A 20,189-nucleotide genomic window follows, 5' to 3' on the forward strand; every position below is an offset into this window, starting at 1 on the left:
ACATATATGTTGTATCAGTTACTAAATGTGTTGTAGTCAAGTCTCCTAATATTTACATAGAATCATCTATTTCTCCCATCAGAATTCAGTATTTCCTTCATTATGGTGGGTTTTTGCTGTTCTGGTGCATATACAATTTTAGTTTTTACATCTTCTTTTTGAATCGACCCCTTCATCAGTACTTAGTGTACTCCTTTGTCCCTTTTAAAAATTTTGGACTTGAAGTCAATTTTACCTGATATTAGTATAGCTACCCAGCTGTCTTTGGTGAGGAATTGCATGAAATATTATTCCATCCTTTCCCTTTAAATGAAATTGTGTCTTTGAAAATAAGGTTAGTCTCTTGTAATCAGCATATAGTTTGGTGATATTATTGTAATCATTGTGCCAATATCTGCCTTTTGACTAGAGAGTTTAGTCTGTGTACATTTAAAGTAGCTACTGAAAATGCAGGAATTTCTTCTTCCATTTTGCTTTTGGGACTTTGTAAGTCTCATATCTTTTTTGACATTCAATTCTTCCATTAATATATATTTTCAAATTGATTGGATTTTTTTTTTACAATGCACTATTTTGTTTTCCTTCTCATTTCCATCTGTATATTTCTTAGATATTCATCTGGGGTTATCTTGGGACTTAAATATAACATTAAAAATCTTTAACAATCTTGTTTTCCTTGATGCCAATTTAACTTTAATAATAACATATACAGATTTTTTCTATACCCCTAAACCCTCCACATTTTTGCTGTACTAGAATAATAACTTAACACATTATATCTACTAAACAACGCATTTTTCATTAGATTTTCATGATTTGCCTTTTGGAATCTGTACAAAGAGGAGTAACACACAAAAATTTCAGTGTGATGATGTCAGGGTTAACCATGTGGTTTCCTGTAGCAGAAATCTTTATTCCTTTATGCTTATTTTAACCACTGTCTAGTGTCCTTTCCTTTCAGTTGAAAGGACTCCCTGTAACAAGATTACAGGGCAAGTTTAGTAGTGAGGATTTCCCTTTTTTTTTTAAACCTGGGAGAGTCTTAGCCTCTCCCTCACTTTAAAGACAATGTTGAACTATAAAAAACATTCTATTGATTTTTTTTCTTTCATCATTTAACTATTTCTTTCCTTTTCCTTCTTGCTGCTGAGTTTCTTCTGAGAAGTCAACATTAATTTTATAGTGACTTCATTTTACTTAACATGTTGCTTTTCTCTTGTGGCTTTCAGAACTCTCTCCCTGTCCAAGCTTGCCACACTTTGACTACCTATCCAAGTTTATTCTATTTTGTGATCACTGCAAATCTTGAATGTGTATTCATGTCTTTTGTTACATTTGAGATGTTTTCTTCCATTGAGTATTCCTCCTGACTTCAGCCCTGTATCTTCCTCTGGGGCTCCTATTATACCTTTATTGGTATTTGTGAAGGTATCTATGAGGACCCAGAAATAGGGTCACCCCCCCTCTTCCAATATGAGATTGTTGCAGCCACCTACATGACCAGGAAAAACATTAAATTCAATAGGTCCCTCCCCCACTCAGAGGGGAAAACATTAAAACTTCCCTCCCCTAGTCACTGATAGTAACCAAATCTTGTGAGGCCTTATAACCAAATCTCATGAGATCATGTTGTAGCCAATATCACAAGAACCTGTAGTAGCCAAACCTCATAAGAACATATAGCCAAATCTCATGAGACTCTGCTGAAACTCCATTTACATAAACCTGTATAAGCAACCCCTTAGCACTCCTCTTTCTCTGTCTGCCTAGAATGCTGACTTCATTTTCCTTACCAGTCACTATCAGGAAGAATCTTTCCCTAGTTTGTAAGCCCCTAATTAAACTCATGGGTATCTCTGTGACAGATATGTTCTTTGGTCTTGGAGCTAATCTGGCTTGGAATATTTGGCATGTCATCCAGGAGACCAAGGAATCACCGGCTATATAAAGCATGAGTCCTGAGAAAGGGAACTCTCCAGGGGAAATTCCAGGATGGCCTGAAACATAGCAGCCCTCCTAGACAAGTCAGGTCCACCAAGGGAATATGGAGATCCGCAGAAGTCCCCAGCTGGATTGCTGGTTCTCCTGCAGCAGGCTACAGGATATTTAGGAAAAGGGAGAGCTGTCAAGCTGCCATGGCTTATACATGGCCTCTGTTAAGAGCTGTGTGCTCAGTCACAAAAGAAGCTCTGGCAGTCAAAGCTGAGGTTTTCAGCCTAGAAGAGTAAATGAAGTTAGAAAGAGACATGCAGATAGCCCAAGCAGATTTGAAGTATGCATTAAATAAGAGGCTGCATCACATAGATGAAAGATTAGAGATATTAGCATGCCATCATACTAGAGTGAGAAGGTGCAAGTTGCCCAAAGGGCAAGTCAGGTATATCATGACTTCTCCTGACTGGGATCCCAAAGTGTGAAACCCCACTGAATTTTCTTCAGATAACCATGAGTCCCCACATGACTGGGAGCCTAAACTGAGGAAAATAAGCATATTCATCCTCTGGTCCAACAAAAGATCAAAACAGAGCAAATAAAAAGCCCTGAACCCCAAGCAGAGGAGTATGGTGCTGCAGCTGGTACCTTATGTTTCATATCTATGAGTTTGCATATTATAAATAGCTCCTATCAGTGACACCATACAATATTTGTCCTTATGTGTCTGGCTTAGTTCACTCAGTACATTGCCCTCAAGGTTTCTTCATCAACCCATTTTTTCAAAGATGGTTTTGTTCATACCCCATACATTCCATCCTAAGTAGACAAGTGATGATTTCCTGTATAGTTACATATTTATGTGTTCACCACTCTCACCACTATCTATATAAGGACATCTCCATTACTTCCATAAAGCAAGAGGAAAAGTCAGAGAAGGTAGAGAGGCTAAAGAAAAAAAAAGAAAGGAAAAAAATAAAACATGACAGCTAGGAAGCAACAAAAGGAAAGATAACCTTAAACTAAAGTAGAATAGAGTCAGACAACATTACCAATGCCAAGAGTCCCATACCCCTCCTTTATGCCCCCTTTTATATGCATTTAGCCTTGGTATATTGTCTTTGTTACAGTAAAGGAAGCATAATACAGTGTTTATGTTAATTATAGTCTCTAGTTTACATTGATTGTATTTCCCCCTAATACCTCCCTATTTTTAACACCTTGCAAGGTTGACATTCATTTGTTCTCCCTTGTGAAAAAACATATTTGTAAATTTTATCACAATTGTTGAACACTCTAGGTTTCACTGAGTTATATAGTTCCAGCCTTTATCTTTCCTCTTTCCTTCTGGTGTCCCACATGCTCCTAACCTTCCTCTTTCAACCAGATTCATAGTTATCTTTGTTCAGTGTACTTACATTGCTATACTATCATCACCCAAAATTGTGTTCCAAACCTCTCACTCCTATTTTTTTCCTATCTGACTGTAGTGCTCTCTTTAGTATTTCCTGTAGAGCAGGTATCTTGTTCACAATCTCAGTCATTGTCTGTCTGTCAGAGAATATTTTAAACTCTCCCTCATATTTGAAGGACTGTTTTGCCAGATATAGGTTTCTTGGTTGGTGGTTTTTCTCTCTCAGTATCTTAAGTATATCACACCACTTCCTTCTTGCCTCCATGGTTTCTGCTAAGAAAACTGCACGTAGTCTTATTAAGTTTCCTTTGTATGTGATGGATGTTTATCTCTTGCTGCTTTCAGGATTCTCTCTTTGTCTTTGATGTTTGATAATCTGATTATTAAGGGTATTCATGTAGGCCTATTCAGATCTAGTCTGCAATATGTTCTGCTTCTTGGATATGTATTAATATGTCTTTCATTAGAGATGGGAAATTATCATTGATTATTTCTTCTATTATTGCTTTTGCCCCTTTTCCCTTCTCTTCTCCTTCTGGGACCTGCATGACATGTACATTCTTGCTTTTTTTTGTCATTCAATTCCCAGAGATGTTGCTCATATTTTTCTATTGTTTTCTCTGTCTGTTCTTTTTAGTGTAGGCTTTCAGGTGTCTTGTTCTACAGTTCCTGAGTGTCTTCTTCTGCCTCTTGATATCTGCTGTTGTATATTTCCATTGTGTCTTTTATCTCTTGTGTTGTGTTGTCTTTTATCTCCATATATTCTGTCAGGTTTTTTTTTGAATTTTCAATTTCCGCCTTATGTACACCCAGAGTTTTCTTTATAACTTTTATCTCTTTTGCCACATCTTCCCTAAACTTTTTGAATTGATTTAGCATTAGTTGTTTAAATGTAAGTTTCTTTCTTTGACTGGGCCATAACTTCATTTTTCTTAGTGTAGGTTGTAGTTTTCGGATGTCTAAGTATCTGTTTTCCTTGGTTACCCCAATCAGGTTTTCCCAGAAAAGAACAGGCTCAGGTCCCAGAAGGAAGAAATATTCAATATCTGGTTTCATTGATGGTGAGTCTTAGAGGATTGACACACCCTGTGCTTTTCTTCCCAGCAGGTGGCACACATCAGCCTGTCACTCCTGATTGGTATAAGTAGATGTGGCCTGTGGCTGTTTTCCCCTAGGCTCTGGGGTCTGGTTCTGAATGTAAGGTGGGTAGTAGAGATTGACACCACCTTCTTCCTCTTAGGGAAAATGTGCCCCCCTAGAGAGAGGTCATTTGCATGTAGAAAGACTCTTCATTTTTCTGATTCTGCTATCTCCACCCTTGTCTGGGTCAGAATGCTGTGAATTTAAAATGGCTGAGGCTTCTCTGCTGCCCAGCACTGTGAATTGAAAACAGCTGAGGCTTTCTCCACTGAAGTGTCTAGGTTGAGAGAGAGAAAAGGACAGAAATCCCCCTTTCAGGGTCAGTCTACAGCCCCAAGATTCACCCATCAGCCAGAGATAGCACCCAATCCTCTGGGCTCCCCATCCTGAGATAGATACATCCCCTAGGTCAGTCATCACTGAAAGCTTGTTGGGGATTCATAGTTTATATTGAGCAGTTTACATTAAAACCCCAGTTGGAGCTGGGCTGAAGTATATTTGCTTGTTCAGAGAGTGCTGCTCTCTATCACAGTAAGGTTTTGCAGTTCAGGCTGCTGTGAGGGAGGGGCTCTTGGCTCAGGGCTGCAGTTTTTACTCCCAGATTTTATGCTGTGATCTTGGTCATTTCTCCCAATCCAGATTGTTGCACAATGTGTGGACATTCATGGTCATCTCCCAGCAGTTATTCCAGATCTTTCCTGGTTGCTTATAGTTGCTCTGGGGGAACTACCTTCCACTCTTCTCTATGCCACCACCTTCTCTCTTGTATTGTTTTGTTTTTCTATAAACAATTATTTTAAATTTAAGTGGAATGAATATTCCAATTAAAAGCCCAGTAATTGACTCTATTAAAAAGTAAACCCCAACTATATGATGTCTATAAGAAATAGGTAAACTGTAAAAGGATGTAAAAATATTTACCTCTATATATAAACATACAAATGCTACTGTACAATGTAGTTCTATTAGAAATGTTAGATTTCTGTACTCCAGAGTAATGAAGAACAGTATAAATTGAAAATAGAGCTTATCAAAAAATATAAAATTCCTTAACAGAGCTTGAAAACACATAAAGCAAAATTTGACAGACTTAAATAGAGAAATAAAATTCTTAAGAAACAATTGAATCAAATAATTGTCAGGAACAAAGTTCTAATTTTGTAGAAATATAGAACAAAGAAGCCATATTTCTTTTCTGTTCCTCATTCCTGATCTTCTACCAAAATTATTTTACTATTATAGATGAAATGTTAAAATCCCACTAGCAAAGATTCAGCAAAAAGATTAGTTATCAAATTAGTTTTGTAAATTATTTTGTCCTCAGTTCTTATTTACATTATTTTAAAGTGCACATAACTATCAAAAATTATTTCAATGATAGGAAGAGAAAATCTCTCATGGTGATTTTACAAAGAGTAAGGAGATCCTAATAGAGCAGCATAAATGTAGAAATCTCTGTTAGTCTCTTCTTTGGCTTAAAGCACAGGATCTTCTATTGTGAAATAAATTGATAGTTGCTTTTTAATATCCAAGTAAGCTTTTCTCAGTATCACTGAATTTCTGATGAAGAGAAGAATTTTTCTTCCAAAACATCCTTGATCCATATCATCAAATACTCTCCTGAAATTCTAGAATATAAACAAATTCTCTTGCTTGCAAATCTCCATGAAACTTGACTTCATTATGGTTAATTATTGCAAGTTTCACATGAAAAGAGGAAATGAGCTTTTGTTCAATAAATTAATTATAAAATATTTACTCATCTCTGCTCTGAAATATTTACTCATCTCAGCTCTGAGGTATATGTTTTTCTCTGTTTCTTTTCATATTAAAGCCAGCACCCTAAAATAATAAAACTAGTTGCACAAAAATTTTTGACTGAATACAACAGTACACCTGCTGTGTAGATGAATTAGGAGACATTGACAAACCTGAATGGAGAAACTCCAACATATTTTCCTTGTGATGCCTCAAAAATGCCCATTCATCCAAGGAAGAAGTTAATTATGGAGAACCAGCCAAAGCAAAATACATGAAATTATAGGTTTTACAAAAGTCTAATATACCATAGATTAGATAATGGTATATTATAAATATTTAATAAGAAAATTAGAATGTTACTGAAAATTCAGTGGGATAAAAATTATGTGAATACATAAGTATGCATATAAATAAGCATTATATGCACAAAGGAAAATAATTGGAAGAAAATTCATTTATAGCTTAAAAAGAATTATGAACAAATCTCATTTTCTATTTTAAATTTTGCTGTTTTCTGATTTTTGTATAATGACCAATGTTTGCTCTTATGATTGTGTCACTTTTATATAAAATTGTTTCATTAAAAATGTGTTTTTCCATCCCTCATGGTTAATTTTCTGTCCTTACAGCAACAGATTAAATATTTCTCTAGAAATACCATTTCTTTTACCCAGTCATCAATTACAGCATTGCCAATGAGTAACCAAAAAAAAAAAAAAATGATGTCCAACATTATGCAGCTTCCAGGTGAGGAGGAACTATCTGACACTCCTTAACATGCATACATTAGTTGTGGGAACATGCCAACCAATCTTCCTTAGAAATTCATATCATGGATGACTGAATGTTGCATTGTTGACAATCTTCAAAATAAGAGGTACCAGGGCATTATCAGAGTGAAAAGCAAGGGATATTCTGCTCCATGTTCACAATAGATCCCAGGCATACATATGAGACATAATTTCCAGGGAAAGTTTCTATTTAAACAGGATCTGAATAAGGTAAATATGCATGCACAAATATTAAACACAAGTTATGTCAAAGGAAACAAGTCATATGTCACAGAAGTTTCATGCTCCTTTTATAGTTTACACATTTCATTTGTGAAAAAACTGAATGTTGATAAATTTCTAGAACTTTGGATCATGTTAAGAATTATTCTCAAAGTTACAGTATTTTAGTTTCTTTCAAAAAATGGGGATATTATTAGAAGGACATGCAAATATGTACACACACATACACACACACACACACACATCATTTAGGCCACACTGAATTAATGCCTGGGTTGTAGAAATGCAAATGTAGAACTGATGGAATCAGATTCATCAAGGAATGTACATATATCAATAATAAATTTTGGGGAGAAATATGATTTCAAATAATCACTTAAAAGCATAACCTTTGAAAATTAATAATAATGTGTGGTCTACATTAATAGACCACATTAAAGCAGCCTAAGGTTTTAATTTCTGATCTGCCAATTATATGAAATAATTTGAATACAAATGCACAGTAAATAATGCAATAACTCTCTATCATTGATTTTTATATATCTAACATTTTTTTCTGTTTTACTGAAATTAATTATAAGTAGGAATGTAGTGTTATGAGCGTGATTCCTGGACTCAACAAATCTTAGAAGAATCACAAGGTCAACAGTTAATGGTGTGACTCTGGATAAGTTACTTAATTTTCTGTGCCCTTTTCCTCATCTAAAAAAAGGTCATGTCAAGATCATTGTAATTATGCAATATATATAGCTTCTATTATATATTATCCAAATGATGATTTATACATAGCATTTATTTGACAGTCAAACTAAGATTTTTCCAATCATAGTTTGTGATCTACACTTTATTATGACTTTCCAGAACCACTATACTAATTTTTTAAAATGGCAGATCATTCATATAACCAAAAAGCTTTTGAAGTCATTCATTCTTAGTATTCACCTATTATTTCTCAACAGTTTGCAACAGTGAAGACTATGGGAAACAGGAATAACACAAATGTGTCTCATTTCATCCTCATGGGATTGACAGACTCTGAAGACATCAGGCAGGTCCTCTTCATGCTGTTTCTCCTGATATACCTGATTACTCTTTTGGGAAATATGGTGATGATACTGATAATTTACCTGGATCTCCAGCTTCACACCCCCATGTACTTTTTCCTCAGTCAGCTCTCATTCCTTGACCTCAGTTACTCAACAGTCATCACACCTAAAACCATAGAGAACGTACTGACTTCTAACAAGTGTATTTCATTCGGAGGCTGCTTCACCCAGATCTCTTTTTTTGTCTTCTTGGGTGCCACTGAGTTTTTCCTTCTCTCTTCAATGGCCTATGACCGCTATGTAGCTATCTGCAACCCTCTAAACTACCCAGTTGTTATGTCTATGAGACTCTGCCATGCCCTTATCACTGGTTCCTATATGATTGGCTTTATTAACTCCTTGATCAATGGTCTTTTCATGAGCAGTTTGCATTTTTGCAACTCCAATGCAATCTACCATTTTTTCTGTGACACAATCCCAATTTTAGCCCTGTCCTGCACTGACACTCATGATACTGAAATAATGATATTCATTCTTGGATGCATAACTGTATTGGGATCTCTTATCACAATCTCTGTATCCTATGGGTCCATTTTGTCTACTATCCTGAAAATTAATTCCACTTCAGGAAAGCACAAAGCCTTCTCTACTTGTGCCTCCCATCTCCTGGGAGTCACCATCTTTTATAGCACTATGATATTCACTTATTTAAAACCAAAGAAGTCCTATTCCTTGGGAAGGGATCAAGTTGCTTCTGTGTTTTATACTATGGTGATACCAATGCTGAACCCACTCATTTATAGTCTTAGGAACAAAGAAGTGAAAAATGCTCTCATTAGAGTCATGCAGAAGAGAGAGAGCTCTGGGCAATTGAAATGACAGTGACCCTGAACATTCAAGCTTATCTTTTCTTTCTTTCTTACCTGGGAATTTACTTGGTTTATCTTTAAATCAAGTAGTATCCTTTAATTAGTTTGAATTTCTTTTGAGGTATCAACAGCTACCTAACTATACATGATCTGGAACATTTCCAACAATATGTTTTTAGAAATGTACATAGCAATTGTAATCCATGAAGTGTGGTTAAAACTGTGGCTTAAATATATGTGTTTCTTTAGGCAATCTATGTACAAAAAAATATGTTTTCATCTTTTAAATTGTATCATAGTATTCCCCTTGCATGCTCCAATTTCGAATAATTTAATTTTGGAGAACACTTTCAGAAGTCCCATTAATTCTGTAGAGAAAAAATGTAGCACAATAGTAAAGAGTGTTGTTTTGGAGCAGACAATGCAAGATTTTGTTTCTAGATCTGTCAGCTTTTTAGCTGCATAAATTTCAGAGAATTTTACTATGGAGAGCACTTTCAGAAGTCATTTCATTTATTCTCTAAAGAAGAAATATAGCAAGTTGTAAAGAATGCTACTTTGGACTGGACAATCCAGGGTTTCTAGATCTGCCATTTTTCAGCTATATAGCATCATGACTTAAGTAACTAAAACTATAAATCTAGTTCCCTCAAATGTATAAGAAAAATAATAATTCTAAATCATGCAGTTATTATAAGATGATGAATTGAAAAAATTAATGCAATGCTAATAAATTTTGACCACACCTTCAGAATATTTACATACTTGCAGATTTTGAATATTCAATGCCTTTTGTTATGAAACTATGCACTGGCACTTTATATATACTTTTGTTTATTCTTATTTATAAATGAACTAACAGCTAAAATCAAGTCTTCAATATTTGTTTTTAGAGCAAATTAAAATATTTTGGAATTAAGTTATAGAAAAAAGGATATGTGATCATTGAACAATATTTGGAAAATATTTTAAAATATTAAAGAAAGTAGAAATACCCTAATCATTTTTATAGTGTTCATAGTCTTCTAGATCAATCTTGTATACATGTATGTGTATCACATATATATATATAAAATTTTTGTCATTTTCTTTTCCTTTATTTGCAGCTGTTGATTTCCACTCATCCCCAAATCCTTTATTAATTCCTCTGTCATTGAATCTTTAGAAGTGAATATTTTCTTGGTACGTAAGGAAATCAAGAACCTCATCTTCCAATGCTTTAAGATCTGAAGTTTATCAACTCATCACGTTAGCTATATACATAGTATAATAATTCTTTTGTCACTACTGCTAACCATTTCAAAACCTTACCATTCTGTGGTGAATCAGCAAGCTTTATAAAGTAGTAATTTTATGTTTAATTTCAATATGATGAAAAATAAATCATTTCCTTTTTCCTGATTTCTATAAATTTGTTGTATTCTATAAAAAGAAAAAAAATCTTGAGTTAAATTCTTGACTCATTTGTTTTAAAGTTTTAATAAAGAAAATTTGGTAAGCTATGATTTGACAATGAATCCAAATTTTGTGACATCCCATAAATTTTAGTCAGGTAGGTTGCTAAAACTTCCCTTAAAAATTCCTCCACATTATCTGGAATTGCAATTTTGATATACTCTGCTGTTAAGTGTTTTTAAGAATGTATGTTTTCTGTATTTTCCAGTTATTTAATTATTTTTACTTAGACTTTTACAATGTTTATTAGATATATTTTAGTATTCAAGTGATTTGTTTTAATTAATGTTAGTGTTTCATTGTAGAATTATATTTGTTCATTTTCCTAAATGATATTTGAATCTTTAAAAAAATGTTCAGCCTCTGTTTTTAGGAATAAGTTTTTAACCACTTTTCACCAGTTCATCACTGTTCATTAATTTATTCAAGTAATTAAAATGTGCATTTTCCCATCTAAATCCTGAAATTGTATGTAAATTTAACTCATTATATATAATATTCATAGTTACTCTATTGTGATTTATTTTTTATCTGAGCTCTATGTTGATTGTTCTCTATATTTATTGCAATTCTTTTTTTATTTGCAATTAGAGATGCTTTGTTAAGCATTTATTTTTTCAAAATGTATTTTTTGACTAATTTCTCATCTTGTGCATATTTTGTGACTTTTCTCATATTTATAAGCTCTTTATATTTTCTAGTATTTTTCATGAGCTGTGTTGGCTTTAATTTCAAGTTGTATATGTCTCTGATTTAGAAAATACATGCTGTTGGTTTGTGTTAGCAATTATGGTCAATGGATTCTCTAATTTTTCAAACAATAATAAGTTCAGGAAATGCTTGTTTTCATTAAATTCAGACTAACCTATCCTCATATTCTAGAAAGCATTTTTGATGTTATTAAATAAATGTGCTATAAACTTTGGACAATATGAAAACACAAGACTATTTATATTGTCCCTCTTTTATCCATATTTATATTATTGAATATTATATTAATTTTGGTCTGAGACAGTTTTGAGACAACATCTTTGTTTATGGTGGTGTTGTATATGCATTGTAAAAATTGAACTCTTTAAATAATGATAAAAAATAAAATTGAAGTAGAGCATAACAAATTATGAATAATAGTTTTTATTTGCAAATGATCAATGTTCTGTAATAAGAGAATAAAATAGAGTATATTTACTGAGAACCTATGGAGTACAAGACAATATTCAAAGTGCTTTAGACACATAATTAACATAGTTTATGTTAACAAGATAGCTGTCAGGTAGATACTTGCATTATCTACAATTGAATCTAAAATAATGGAAAGCCATCCTCCTACTTGAACAGGAAAAACTTAGGAGTCATCCTGGAGTTTTCTTTATGTCACACATGTCACATCCAGTCCATAAGAATATCATATTGATTCTCTGTACAGAATATGTTTGCAATGTGACTATTTCTCAACACTTCCTCTGCTACCATCCTGGCCTAAGGAACCATCAACTAAGTCTTTAAATTATTACATAAAACTTCTAGATCACCTCCCTGCTTTCTACGTTTTCCCTCTTTAGTCTAATCTCAATATATGGCCCAGAGTGTTACTATTAAAAATAAGTTGGGTCATATCACTTTTCTTCACAAAACCTACAAGACTTCCCATCACACTAAGAGTAAAACTCAAAACTGTTATAATACCCTACAGATCCAAAATGATCTTGCCCCCCCTTACCTCTATGAACTCATCCTTTATCAGTGTGTTTGTCACTCTCACTTCAGAGCAGCCTCAGTGACCTTCTTCACTCTTCCCTATATGCATTATTCCTGATGCTGCCTGGGCTTTTTCCTTTCTCTTCTTCCTGAAATTCCCATTCCCCAGATAACTGCATGGATCTTTTCTCATTCTTTTCCTCATAAGATGGTTCTTTATCACCCTATTTAAAATAGTACCTGCCCCCATTCCTCTAGCATGCTGCATTTGTTTTCCATAGCATTTACCCCATCTAATATTCTATATACTTTGCTTATGCCTTGGTTTCCTCTCTGTTTTCCTCCACTATAAAAACTCTATGAGCACAAGATTTTTGCCATTATTTTCAATGATCTATCCCCAGCACTTAGAAGAGTGCCTCAACAGATGTATTTGTATGGCCGAATTTTACAGTTGATGAAACTGGGGCACAGGGAGACTACAGAAGGTGTTCATGGTCAGTCAACACTTCAAGGACAAGCTCATATTGGATCCCAGACAGTGTGACTTTATGTCTTACATTCTTCATCACATCTCTAAGATATGCCTGCTCTTCTACAAAAGTATGCTACTGTTATTACAATTGGAAAAAAAATCCATTGTTTGATTTTATTGTTTTAAATTAACAAAAATAATATGGTTCATTGAGATATGTATGGTGTTGGCAGGCATTCTATAGAGATACTGAGAGAAAAGTGTGACTTTGGCAACACCAGCCAAATCTTTCCAAACCTACATGTATAGTCCTATTTAGAAAAAGAAAGAACTTAGTAAACAAAAGACAGATTTATCAGGTGATTTTATTGGATTGTGGGGAAAATCAAGAACCTGAGTAGTTAGATGCAGGCTATCCTGATGAAACAATGTATTTAGAAACAGAAGGGCTCAACAAAAATGAAATTATCATCCATGGATGCATAAATGAGGATTTTTGCTAACTACTCTTTCTGGGTGGCTCTTTTCCATGAAGTAACCCTGGGACCCAGGTTTCCTCTATGTTGTTGTACTATCTCTCAACATGTTGGCCTCTTCTACAGATATTAAGAAGAGTCACACAGAATTCTGTTCACATTCAAGCCTGAGGGAAATGTGAGGTTTTCACATTGGGAAAAGAATTCCTTTTTTTTGTTTGTTTTTTTATGCAGAATGATTTTAGGGAAAAGTTCAAATTCTTGCATAGATACAAGACGGTTTAGGTTATTAATTTTTCTGGTGTAAGCATCTTTAAGGAATTGTATATTTCATCTAAATTATTAAATTTAACAACAAAATGATGTTAATAACATTATATTACTATCCTTTTAATATTTGTGTGTAACTTTAGTACTATACCTTTTTCATCACTTCTATTGAGGTTTTGGTTTTCTCTCTTCAAAATGGTTGCTCTAGAGATTATTAAATTTTGAGTAAGAAGTTCCACTTCATCTGTCCCAAACTTTATTTTTGTCAAAAATTTCAGTTCAAATGTGACTCAAACCCACAGTGCATCATCACAGTTTTCTCCTAGACACAGTTTTAAAGATATTAAAATATTAAAAATCCAATATTCAATATATTTACCTTCAGTTTTACATATTTATCCTACTACTTCTTTGAGTAGACCCAAGTTTTCTTCTGTTAATATATTCCTTCTGTCTGAAAAACTTGCAGGCTGCTGGCTATAAATTATTTCTGTATGCATGTATGTTAATTATCCTCAGAAATTTTTTTCTATTATATTTAAAAGACATTTCAGTGGGTAGTCACATATGCAATAAGAGTTATTATCTTTAATTATTTTAAACATATCTCTGCATATTTTCTGGCTTATGTCATTTTTAATGATGTCTTTATAATTCTTATAGTTTTTTTCTTCTGTATGTGTATGTGCTATCCTCTGACTTCTTTCATAATTTTCTACTTATCTTTGTTTTTCAGCTGAGAGACCAGTCTATATGTGTTCTGTTTGTTGTTTGACTTGTTGTTTTCATTTAACACCCCTGAAGTCCTTTAGCATTCATGAACCAGAGGTTTGATGTCTTCCCTTATTTTTAGAAAAGTTTTGTTCATTATCTATTTAAATATTTCTTCTTATGTATGCTCTCTATATTCTTATTGTAGTACTCTAGTTATATGTATATTGTAGTATTTGATATTTTCCCACAGATCTGGACACTTTTTATTCCCTCACTTTATTTTTTGTTTAATTTTTTTCTGTTTTGTTAATTCTAATTGGCTTAATACCAAGTTCACTCATTCTTTCCTCATCTGTATCTAGTCTACTGATGATACTGTTGATGGAAAGCTTTGTTTATTTTATTGTGTGTGTGCTTTTAAAAAGTTTTATTTCCGGCAATGCATTGGACACTAAATTTTAGATTCTATCCCTCTGATATTTCTCATTTATTAATGCATGTTGTCTGTTCTTCTTCACTAGAACTTTTAACTTAGTAATTGCCGATGTTCTTTAGCCAAAGACCACCAAGAACCACTGTGGTTGAACAATTTGGTTTTACTAGTCATTGCACTGAGGAAGAACAAATTGTCATGTGAAAATGTGCAGTTTCTAAGTAAGAGGGTTTATGAAGGAGACTATTACAGGATTTAGGCTCTGTTTGGGTAATTAAAGAGAAACTATGAGGAAGTAAAAGTTTACTAATCATTTGGTTACTGTAGGAAAGCAGTAGGAATTCTATGGTTGGACATAACAATACATTTTATCTATCATATTATTTGGTAAAATAATAGCAATTCCTCATATAGTAAGAAAGGAGGAGAAGGATATTTAGTATTTCATGGGTTGTACTGTGACCTTGTGTTAAAGTCTCCCAGCATTCTCCCAGTCCTTCTCATTAGTACCTGACAGAGACCTGCAAAGAAGATATTCTGAGTGAATGGAAACCCCTGGAATCTAGGGCTCACTGCTTTTCCCAATTGGCACTCTAGCCTACACTTGATTTCTTAATTTTATGAAATGTGTCTGTGTTATTCCCATATGTTTGCAGAGTGACCACATCTTTTCCCCAACATCTGTCAAATGTGCAACAGTTTTTTTTTGTGTTTTTTCCCCATCGCCCTTTTAAAGGGCTTGCCCTTCCTTGGTATTCAATTTCCTGGCTATTTCCAACCTCCTCTTTCTTGTGGGCTCATGGAAACTTATGATTTTGTAAAATAATGGTTGTTTAAAATTGTTAGAGGTGATGATATGTTCTTTACAGATTTTACATACTAAGTTGAAGTAGAATTCTATATTTTTAAATCTTATTCACTGCTGTGCTTTTAAATATCTCCATTATGGATAACTCTACACTTGTCCGTACAATATATATCTGAGTTTCTAGTATTGCAATTTAAAAATGTAATGGAACCCCTGAATCATTATATGTATTACTGGTCTCATGCACTTACTTTTACAAACTTCTCCTTCTCCCCATTTTTCTGTTTCTTTTAATGTCTTCAATAATGATTATACAGGCTCAAAATTGGCAAACTCTGTATGTATCAACCAATTGAGTGGTTGTCAAAACCACTGGAAACTAATTTTTCTAATATTATTACATAGGTTCTTTTATCTCTCTCTTTCTGCCACTGACAAAATGAAGACATTTACATTCACATGGCCTTTTCTGGAGGCCTGAAAATGAAGTAAGCAAAATAGAAAGATCACCCTGTTCTTTCACTCTATGTACCAAAGTGCTTAAAAGCAGGGGTGCTATAGCTATCAAGTTTAGTTTCCAATCCTGTTACCACTCTTAAGAGTTTATATGCCTCTGTTCCCTCAACTGTGATTACAGGCAATAATAGAACCAACTCTTAGAGTTATGTGAATAACTTGGTTTGTTTAATGCATTTATAAAATGTCCAGTAAACAAATGGCAACATATAAGTGCTAACAATTGCTACTAATACTTATTCTGTGACTCATCATACATTCAAAGATATTTTCTGAATAAACTTTATATTTCAGGTAATAACTTTTATCCTGGGGATACAATTGCATGGACAAACAGACAAAATTCCTGTCTCCATGCAAATTGCAGGATCTGTGCATTGGGAGAGCTGGAAAATAATCAAATATTCACAACAAATATTAAATGATGACCTTACCAAATGATATGAAAGTGAATTTCCAAGGGTCAAGAAAATCAATGAATTCTTGGATGACGGAAAGATAATCAAGTTGAGATATGAATAATAGCAAGTTATTAACGAGAGTTAAATAGACTATTATTTAATATTGACCTTTAAGAGAGAAAATACTGTGAGAACTAGGGAGGATAGTAGAATTTCATGCATGTTAACTTAATATCTATTTTTGTTGTACTTGTTGAATTAATTATTGGTCTGATATTTTTAGGCACAATTGAATACATCCTGGTTCCTAGTGCTCACTTCATCCTTTCCCACAGACAGATTATTATTGTTAATTTGAAAGAACAAAAACTCATAAATCATTGGAACAATTGAATTGAACTTTACCTTAATAATTTCAATCCCCTACGTGAAAGGTCAAGACCTTAAAAAAGTCCTAGAATGTTGCAAATGTTTTAACAATTGTAAGAGATGAATATTCAGAAAACTTTGAAGTAGTTTTTGTTCCTTATTCCAGAAAAAAGTCATCTCAAAAGATGATAATCAGGAAAGTAAATTTTAAGATGCTGTGACTTAAAGTAGCTTAATTTCTATATAAGGCAACATGTTCACATTATTTCAGTTTTGTGCCCCTGAAGTTTGTTTGTTATTTTTAGAGGAATGTTGAGTGTATATTTAAACTGTACACTGATATCAAACATGCACTTATTCCAATAGAGATGTATAATAGTTTAGAAACTGAAGTCTTGAAAATTATTGCATTGGGTCACAAAATCACACTTCAGATTTAACTCTTTGATTATATTGTGTCAACAATATTGAACAGTTGGAGTCATGGAACAAGAATCATTGGTGGGAAAAGAGTGAATTTCATTGAAATAAAAGTAAATTTACACTCTTGTGGTCTCTTCAAATAAATCTTAGAACAAAAATAAATAAGGCAGAATAAATAAGGTAGAAGCAGATGTGAATTGACATAATGTGAGAACATTTCTCTGTGATTTGTTTATGAATTGTAAATTTTGGAGTGATAATTAATGCAAGCTTGGGTCTCATAGTTACAGATTAAGGCATCCAGAGCAACTGAGAAAGGACATATCATCACAGGAACTCCCAAAAGTAGATCAGCTTTTGAGATCTTGGAACTTGTACATAGTAGCCAGTTTTAAGCTATTTTTTATGATGTATTTTTATTTGTTCTTGCAGAGCAGTATTTATACACTTAGTAAATATTAACATCCATATATTTTCAGGAGGTTTAGAATGGATCTAATCAATTCTGATTGGATAGTGGGAAGGAAATAATGAAATAAAAATCTATGGTGTTGATCCAAGCAGTGCAAAAGTCATATCCACAGAATGGAACTGTGAATGTGAGGGCCACATGAAGCAAGTACTGCATATAATTTTTTGGAAGTCTTTCACAGCAATTTCAGAAGATGAATTCACTTTGACAATAGAGCAGAAATTACTATAAATAAGGTAATGTCATATCTTGGCAACAAATCCTGAGTACAGTAACTCTAAATACAATTAGTGAAAATCAAATTATACAAAATCTAAAAATATCAATATGTTTATCAAAGAATATTTAATATGGATCAGTCTAAACATAGTCATAGGCATATAGCCTACTACAATTAATGTACAATTAAAAAATGTTTATGAAAGTGATTAATATTTTCTTTGGAAATATTCTAGGAATGAAAACAGGAAAAATTAAGATGTTTTCTTCCTTCATCACTGACCAATAAGATATGGACTGATCCCCAATATTCTTTTCCATTTTACTCAATTCTAAAAAGGCATTTTACTTATGACCATAATTTTTCCACTGTCCTTTTAATGTCATTGTTACTCAAACTGTGCATGATGGGATTTAGCATGGGGATCACAACATTATAAAACAGAGACTCTATCATATGGTCCAAAGTATGCCTGCAATTTGGCTGCACACACATGAAGATTGTCCCATTAAAAATTGACACTCCAGTTAGGTAAGAACTGCAAGTGAATAAGACTTTTCATCTCCCTTCATTAAAACATATTTTCAGAAAGCCAACAGAATGAAATGCCAACAGAATGAAAACATAAGAAATCAGCACTATCAGTATAGTAGTTATTTGAATAGATCCCACAGAGTAGAAGGTAGAAGCTTGCTGTTGTGAGTGTCAGAAAAAGAAATAGTGAGGAGTAGAGGGATGTCAAAAAAGATAGTTTCAATTTCACCGGATGCACAAAAGGAAAGGCTAACAGTGGCCACTGTGTGTAATGTAACATGCAAAATGCCAGCAACATAGGAAACAATAATGAGTGGCACATAGACTCATGGTGACATGGTATTTGAATACAGCATGGGTTGTAAGTTTGTACATAGCAACCATAAGTCACTGAAGTCAAGAGAAAGTATTCTGTGGTCCCAAAAGTAACATAAAGAAGCATCTGCATTCTACATTAAAGAAATGAAATGGTTTATTTTCTTCAAGGAAATTGAGCAATACTTTGGGGGTGAAAACTGAAGAATAGCAGACATCCAAGAATTTCAATATTCTCAAAAAAAACTGTATATGGAGTTGTTGAGCTGGAAAACCTTAATGCCCAATAAAACCTGTCCCAAATTTCCTGTCACAGTAAAAAAGAAAGGTGTCTGAAAATAGTGAAAACAGGGACTTTCAGAGCAATATTGCCTGTGAAACCCCTCAATATAAACATGGTGACTTCAGTCACATTTTTCATCTGAATACCATATGGTTTCAAGTCTGATGGCAAGCCTGAAATTTCAATTTATATTTCAAAGTCCTGATGGCAATATCCCATTCAAAGAGAGCCTGCACAGTTATATCCTTATGTTCATTTCTTGGGAGGTAAATGGTAGTCTAGGCAGTGATGAGTTAATCAGGACAGAGTTTCAGTCCAAGTAGATTCAGGTATCAGGGTAAAGTAAATGAATAAATCATTTTATACACTTTTGGGCTAAATGAATCATGTTAAAAAAAAATAAAATGCCACATTATGTGGTTTGTTTTCCAGTTAATTTTATTTTAAATTTTCTACCACCTGTCTTCATATTAAATCATATTAAAATTCACAATGATGAATGAATATTGCAATTTTTATATCCAAAAATGTTATGGTGGAAATACACACCCGATTACTGTTTTTAAACTTACTATAACATGCATGAAAAGCTTTTCTTTAATTGTCATAATTATAAAATGGGAGCAAATACATTCACACCACAAGATCTTACTAAATTGAAATGAAAAACATTGTGAATATTACTTAATTTAAAATGTTTCCAGATGACTTAAATAAGGGCTCAGTTAAACTTTCAGTCTAAGTTATCTCATAGGGCTTTCTTTTGACACCAGATTATTTCTTTTGCTCCTTTCTGGCTCTGATACCAATCAAGTAGTCCTTCAGAAGCAGTGATGTAAGAGCAGCAGTAGATACTCTGGAGGTAGATGCAGCTTGGTGTGCCTTCAGAAAGAGTGCAATATCTTTTACTCCATTTCTGCTCCAGAGATATGTATCAATAACTTCTTCATTTTTTTTTTTGGCTTTTGCAGCTTGTTTACCATTATTAATGCTGTTTAAATTTTAACTTAGTGACAATATTTGTTGTTTATTCTATCCCCGCAATATACTTGGGTGGATTTTTAAGACATATTTCAGGCAAGAAGAAATCATGGTCATTTCATTAATATTTTATACTTAGTTATGTAGTCTCTAAAAAAACTACCAATTAAA

The 20,189-nt window shown here is 33.4% G+C and overlaps 1 protein-coding gene across 1 annotated transcript; it reads left to right on the top strand.

Moving 5' to 3' along the window:
• Positions 1-8,237: 8,237 nt before the first annotated feature.
• LOC119520605 (olfactory receptor 8H1-like) lies at positions 8,238-9,185 on the top strand. The gene has a single exon (XM_037818565.1). It carries the CDS (start codon positions 8,238-8,240, stop codon positions 9,183-9,185), a length of 948 nt encoding a protein of 315 aa, XP_037674493.1.
• Positions 9,186-20,189: the final 11,004 nt, after the last annotated feature.

Source organism: Choloepus didactylus, chromosome 25 (genome assembly GCF_015220235.1).
Source record: "Choloepus didactylus isolate mChoDid1 chromosome 25, mChoDid1.pri, whole genome shotgun sequence".
NCBI classification, from domain to species: Eukaryota; Metazoa; Chordata; class Mammalia; order Pilosa; family Megalonychidae; genus Choloepus; species Choloepus didactylus.

What these genes read in the sequence shown, in the direction of transcription:
- LOC119520605 (XM_037818565.1), top strand. Translation starts at nt 8,238, where the DNA reads ATGGGAAACAGGAATAACACAAATGTGTCTCATTTCATCCTCATGGGA.